Consider the following 7,537-nt stretch of genomic DNA (forward strand, 5'->3'; position numbering starts at 1 on the left):
GTGGCCTCTGTGATATAATGGGTCCCGTAGTCCCTGAAGAGGTCCCGGTATTCTCCGTAGACGTATTCCATCGGCAGCTGTTTCACCCTCCGGAAGAATTCTGAATTCAGCATCAATCCCCGAGTCTTCAGCTTGTATTTGGCCACTTCCAAATCCGACCGAGCCGTGATGAATAAACTTTTCTGAAACGGCCAAAAGATTTTCATTACAGATCTATAAATGGCGAGGACACAGCTGAACCAAACTCTTCCAAAACTTGCGACCAGGCAGGTCATTAATGCAGAAGAGACAGGCCATGTCCCTTCCGCAATACATTAACCTTACCTGTCTGATCCCAATTTCTTTAATACTCACCTGTCCCCATTCTGGGAGCCTCCATCCCTTTTTTTTCCCCTGGTTTCCATCTTGGGTCATCTTGATTGGTTGGCTTAGATGATATAACTCTCACATTCTACATTTATTGAGTCGCAGGAGCTGCAGGGGAAGCCGAGATGTGCCGGGTATTGCAGTTTCCTACTCTGAGTTGCGCCTGCTGATGAGGAGAGCGATCAGGCAGGTGAGTATTATTATTACAGAAGGGAGTTCACCTGCCCCTTCCAGCAATAAAAACCCAACTGATCCCAAATTCATTATATTGAGCACTTTGAAAGGAATAGCCAATCACATGCAAGGAAATCTAAAAAAACAGGATTGTTCCTTGCACCTGATTGGATGGTTGAACTCAGCAGGGTTTCATCTCATTTACAAAACTAAATTAATTGTTCTTTGCATGGAGATAATTCACTTTACCACGTGAACATCCATCCTTGGAGCTCTATTTATAAAAAAAGGGAAACAGACATTCCCTCACTACCACATGGGAATCTTCCAGGTCCATGTGTTTCAATGACAGTAATTGATTAATATTTGAGGGAATGTTATATGTTTTATAAATAGAACCATTTGTGTTAAAATGCAAATGAAACCAGAGAGGAAGAAGAGCAATGGGTCTGATTTATTAAAGGTATCCAAGGCTGGAGAAAGACAGACATATCAGTGAACCTGGGTGATGCAGCAAACCTGGAATGTATTTCTCAAAGCTCATTTGCAATTTCTTAACAACTAGTTTCAATTCTGGACCAGATCCATTCCAGAATTTCTGGATCATCCAGATTGTCCCATGATTCAATAGTTTGCGTCGATCGCCCTGCGTAAACACTGCCCATTAGATTTAGAGGGCTTAATGCTTTATGATTGCGGGTGTTAATTCCTATAAAAACCTCAAATTTGGTATTTTTTATAGCACAATTTTGGCCCCATTACAGTACTTACAGTATGTGAGAATTTCTTAGTCCTCTCCACAAATTTTTTAAACTTCATATCGCTGTAGCTGAATCCAAACTCGAACACATCAGGAATTTTAAAGCCGATGCTGAAACTTTTTTGCTTTGCATGAGCGCTGAGGAAATCTCTTTCAAAATTAGAGTAGGAATCATGACCAGAGAGGGAAAATTTGTATTCCCCTTTAGCCTGCAAACAGAAATGTAAGAGGTCAGGAGGTCAAGGTGAACTAAAATCTATCTACATAGGTGAGACAGAGCTTAAATCTCTTTTTATTGCACCCATGTACAAAATGTATTCCCAATTCCTGTCTATTGGATGGGCGTTGGAATGAACAAGAAGTGAGAGGAAATCACCTCTTTTAGGGGCACAGACTGAGCCGAGTTTATTTCTATTCCATATTATTTCCAGAATTAAAATGATAGTTTGGTTTTAATTAAAATTGATCCAAACAATGATGATTTTACTTGGGTAGGTTCTAAAAGCCTTGTGTACTGAGGACAGAGAGTAAATGTGAGTAACAACAATTCTGCATGTGTGTGTAAAACCTTCAGGGCAAATTCAGACCTGCGGAGATCCCAAGGGTGCGGCCATGGGCTCCATCACAGCCCCAACTTCTTTAATTCAATTGATGTAAGGTTAAGGTTAAAAACAATTTTTTTGCATATGGCTTCGGCAAGTTGCAGCATGGTTCCTAGAAGCCACAAGTGACTATAGACCATGTGGGGTATAGACCAAATTCGGTAACCCGTGGTGCGGTTGATTTCTTTCACACAAGGGCCCTTTTCTGCATAAGAACCACAAATAAAAGCAAGCGCCAGTTATCTGTACATGTTGGGGCTTGGACTTGTTGCCTTGTTGAAGGATGAGGTTTTCCTGCCTCTGCTGTGTGAGTTTATCCTGCTGGTATGAGGAAAATATACACAGGTTCCCTTTAATAGGGTGGTTTTTATAACCCTAGGGGGTTATAAAAACCCCCTAGGGTTATTTCATCATTTTTATATAGGTAGGGAGGACACATTTCAATTTGCATGGAGTGCACCTCTTTAGACTTTTAACTAGAGAAAGGATTCTTTACATTCTAAAGAATGTTTTGTAGATTAACCTGGGGAAGCATTGTAAGCTCAATGTGCTCAAATTGGATGAATCAGCTACAAGGAAAAGGGTAGAGTTCTACCTAAGGAAAGGGCAGAAACAGACATAGGGCCTGATTTAATAAAGCTTTCAAAGACTGGGGAAGATAGGTTATTGTGGGAGAACCTGGGTGATCCAGCAAACTACTGCTTGCTTTATTTATTTATCATCCAGTTCCGAGTTCCAATGCATTATGGACAATTCTACAGAAAAAAAAAATAGACATAAATTGAGAAGATGGAGAAGAGGGTACTTAGAGCTATGGACCCCAATGATTTAGCCTATCAGTGTCTTTGCAAAATATGATTTTTGGAAAGAGTGACCCTCGCCCAATAATAATTCTTATTGATATATGGGCTCACCCATTCTTTACAGAATGATTGAAATGACTTTAGTGTCACACTGTTGCCAAAATCCTGCAGTCAACACTGAGTTATATTTCAGCCCAACTTACATCAGTGATATAACTTTCCACATTAAACGGCTTTCTGAACCGAGTGCCAAGAATGTAATGAGGAGCGCAGCCACCGCCATAATAACGATGTTCCAACACAAGCCCTTCCCGCAAATTGGTGAACAGATTTAATCTGCACGAAAATATAAGCCGTAACATAAATACTTGAAATAAATATTTTTATCTGATTGAAAAACAATAAACATTTTACATGAGAATAAAAACATAATACAATGAGGCATCAATATATAAATAATGGGATAGGGATCCCTGGGAGGTCCAGAACAATGACATTGTGGTGTATGCTGAGCCATTAAAATAGCAAAACAACACTTGGGGTCAAGGAAAAATGCCACATTGACACTTTGGGTCACATTGACACACTAATATAACTAAAAATTTTGGGTTCTAGCTCATGGACACATTGACATTTAGGGACACAGAAATTAGAATATAAATAGAATATTACTAGTTAGGTTAGGGGTTTAAAGAGAGATACATAGACACTTTGTCTCTTGGAACAATGTCTTTATAGCACTGGGGTCCCATAAAATAGCATAGTGGTGCTGGGGGGTTGCAGAACAATGGCATAAATTGTTTGCGTGCCCCAGAATATTTGGGGTCAGAAAATCGATGACTGCCTGACATTTGTGAGTATAGAAAATCAGTATACTGCCAAAGGCAAACCATACTGCAGGTAACCAGATTTGCTCATGGCTGTGGGTGAACTTTAAAAGTTCAAGCAGCAACTGCATGGCCACAAACCACTTGCCACATTTGGGAACTGTACCATGATCTGTCATGGCTTCCCAACTAGGGATGAGCGAGAAAGCCACAAATTCTTCGAACTTCTGATAGGTCCGCGAAATTTCAGCGAACCTATTTGGCAGACCCATTGGAAGATCGAGGAAATCATTACAGAAATGAGGCATGCCCTCATTTAACCTCTAGTGCCCGGGGATTGCACACAGGAGCATTCCCACGGCTGCATTCATTCATGATGAGCACAGCCACGGTACTCCTGTGTTCTTGGATAGACAATCTCTATTCAAGAACAAATACTACAGGGCTGCAAGAGCAATCAGAAGATTGCGCTTGCACGTCCCAAAAAATTAGATCTCGATGGCCGAATTTACACAGCCAGTTCGATTCGCCGCAAGATCGAATTTTAAAATTTTGCTCGCTCATGCCTATTCCCAATCTTTCTTGTTCACTTTTGATGCTCACCCTTGGACTAAAATGTCCTACATAAATGGGTGTCTCAGAACAATTAAATATTAACACTTAGGGGATCCTTGAACAATCATTGACACTTGAGTGTTCTTAGAACAATGACATAATGACACTTGGGGTACACATCAGAATAATGCATACCAACTGTACTCATACTAGTCCAAAAACAAAGATGAACTAACACTTTGGCTCTCAATGCAATAGCAAATAGATACCTGGGATCCTAAAATAATTGGGCATTGTCTTTGTAGGGGCCATACAATGACATATTGAATTTTGGGAGTCCCAGAAAAAGAGCTGTTGTCAGAGGGGGGGAAGGAGTACTTTTGTACGGGGCCCTGATCATAGGAAATTGACTTTTGCAATGCTGGACCTTTTAAATATGGGGGAGGGGGGCTAAGAAGTTTACCTAGTATGGATCCCATAAGTTGCGGCTGTCGCGCCTGTCTAGAAATATAAGACATTGACCAGAGAACAATGTCACCTAGCTATATGATAGGCTATTGGTACGTGTGCCTTAAGAATGGGCCCTGAGAACTCAGTTACGCTGAGTTGTATTAAAGATACCTACCCAGATGCCACGTTTTCGATGGCCCAGTACTCCTCCATGTTATCCGTACACGGACTCCGGATTGACTTACAGTTTTTCTCATCAGAGGAATCTCCACAGTCGTCATCTCCATTGCACATCAGCCGTCGCGGGATTCACTTTCCTGGCATACATAACAAAATATCAATAGTCAGGGCACAGCCACATCGATTTGTGAGAAGTGCGAATAAGAAATGGATATCTCATGCTATTTATCTCTATCGCTATGGATTGCTTGTCACCTGGCACATCAATCTCACATTTCTTTAGCTCAACATCTCCAAATGTTGTAGTGATCAACATTCTCCACATGGCTATAAGGGATGAAATGATTTATCTCAAAGGCTCCTCGTTCAAACATCTCTTACAATGATCCAGACATCCTGACCTCCTAGAGGGGCCGAAAGTGTAAATGTGATTTTAACAAATGTTGTGTCAGCCGGTAAAAAGACCGTCATCCAGAGATTGATAAAGGCAGAACGGGTCCATAGGAGTATTAGTAATCTAGCCTACTCATTCCTTGAGGATTGAAATTGGCACAGGGAAGAAGCTCCTCCATTTGCATTGCCTATACTATCATGGCTCCTCTTGGGCAAAAATTATCTATCGGTACACTCTGCCGTAGAAAGTAGATACAATATGGTAATATAGCTTTCCCCTGGTTTATTAAAGGAGCATAAAGAATCAAAAAGGAGCTCTGGACACCCAACAGCTTTGCAGATATGGTAATTTAGTATCTCCACAGTTCATTGAAAGAGCATGGAAAGAGAAGAGAACCGGCCTAACTTGCCTTGGAGATGACCCTGCCCTGGTGCATGAGCACCACAGAAAATTATGTATTGGTCAGTACCTGAACTCTAAGAGAAGTACCCTGGCCATAGGGAGTTGACTGTCAAACTGAGTCATCATGGGGTCATTATGAAGCCATCTTTGACCAACAAGTGCACAGCTCTTCTAGATGCATAATAGAGATCGGTCAAAAAATGGATTCTTACCGGACTCCACACACTGGAAGCCTTCACATCTCTTGGTGTTCCTGCATGGGCTGTTGGTGACACACGACTCTTCCTCACGGTCTATGACATCACACTGTTCGCCACCGAATTGTGGCACTTGTGTTATTTGAATAAAGCGATACTGTGAAAATTAAAGAGTGTACTCTTCAGATTGCAAATCCCTAACAACCCTCTGTGAACGGTCCATCTAAATTGTAGAGTATGAATAGGGCTGGTAATGGGGTCACTCACATGATGTGGGTGGTTTTGGGCGAATTTTAACTTATTCAAGTGTATCCTAAATCGAAACTTTAAGTTTGTATAGTGTAGCGAATGGATGGAACAAACAATCTGAACCAGGGTTCTTCCAAATTTGCTTAGGCATTCCTCGAGTTGTGGTTGATTGACCCCCCACTTGTTGATGCCTGAAAAGTTCTTGGGTGAAAACCATTCTGTAGACCCAGCTGCATGACGTAATGATATCTGTAAAGGTGGTATTCAGGCCACTATAGGGGAGCGGAGATCCTCCAAGTTATAAGACACTGACCCCCCAAAATTGTTTTTTTTTGGGGTTGGTCAAGACCTGAATATTATTTCAAGGGTTCCTCCAGAGTAAAAATGGCTGAGATAGACCCAAAAAGTGAGATCTTCCCAATGAGGATAGAGGCTGGGCTGTAAACATACCGAGGTTCTAATCCTTATGTATTCTAGAGTAAGGTGGAGATCGTAATTTGAAGTTGCTTGGTAGTTACCATGATGTGACATTGATAAAGGAATGTGCAGGTCTAAGCATTTATAGTAAAGCCCCCATTCACCTTTTAGGTGTGTTTTTTTGCTACTTTTAGTATTGCATTCTAAAAATTAAGCCCCAATTAATTTCTTTTTACCACACTATATCATTAAAAAAGCTATTTCACCTAATGAAACCACAAACAATTCACCTGAGCTCAGTTTTATTAACAAAGAGATTTCACATGGAACAGTTCTATTAGTAGGATCACTGTAAGCGAAATGCGTCAGGCAGAGCTTTGTTGGATTGTCCATGATTTAATAGGCTTCAAAAAGTGTGAAGAATTTTGCAGGATGGCTTGCATTTCTCTAGCTGTTCTCCTCAATGTGCAGATGTGCTCCCTACTGTACTAACTCCACCCTAAACAGAGTCGAAAAACGAGACCTGGATACAACTTGTCGAGTGCTCCCCTTAGTTTTTATTTTTTGACCAGTCTGTTATGTGGGATTTTATTTGACCACACTCAGAATTCTAAGTACTTACTCTCTTTTTCCTACACGGGTCACATCCGCTCCATGATGACCAGCTGGTCATCACGCAGTCTATAGGTGTTGGGGTGTTGGCCACCGATCTCACCCATCGCTTCTTTGTAAGATCATCATTAGCTTTGCTTCCTTGTAGCTCACAACTACATACACAGAAAAACAATATAATGATATAACTAACTCCTCAATAAAGTCAGCTTGTATCTTCAATACAATATCAAACAATTGGCAAGATCAACACTCACGCCCTATGTGTGTTCAAAAGCCCAACAAAATAAATAATTACAACAATTCTATCCCTATCTCTATGCATTTATGGTGTTCTGTCCATTCAAATCCTGATTTTTAACTGAGCTTTATTTATTAAATTGATTTCTATATTCGTATATGCTCAACCAAGTTTTTTTTTCACTGAAAATGCCAATATAAAAATAATCTTGGTTTATACTTGGGTGACACCACTAGATGGCACTGTGTTCTCATATGAAGTGTGTAACAAACTCTTGCCAGAGATATTATTAGAACTAATCCACAAAA

General features: G+C 40.6%; 1 protein-coding gene across 1 annotated transcript in view; it reads right to left on the minus strand.

Annotated features, from left to right (window-relative positions):
* Positions 1–7,143, minus strand: part of C8B (complement C8 beta chain) — a gene marked incomplete at its 5' end in the record, with an annotated part of 12,410 nt that extends 5,267 nt beyond the window's left edge. Inside the window, 6 exon segments of the mRNA XM_072419345.1 lie at positions 1–182; positions 1,312–1,509; positions 2,909–3,041; positions 4,713–4,854; positions 5,726–5,867; positions 6,999–7,143. Coding sequence (XP_072275446.1) covers positions 1–182; positions 1,312–1,509; positions 2,909–3,041; positions 4,713–4,854; positions 5,726–5,867; positions 6,999–7,143 — 942 coding nt within the window.
* Between the last annotated feature and the right edge of the window lie 394 nt (positions 7,144–7,537).

Source organism: Pyxicephalus adspersus, chromosome 8 (genome assembly GCF_032062135.1).
Source record: "Pyxicephalus adspersus chromosome 8, UCB_Pads_2.0, whole genome shotgun sequence".
NCBI lineage: Eukaryota > Metazoa > Chordata > Amphibia > Anura > Pyxicephalidae > Pyxicephalus > Pyxicephalus adspersus.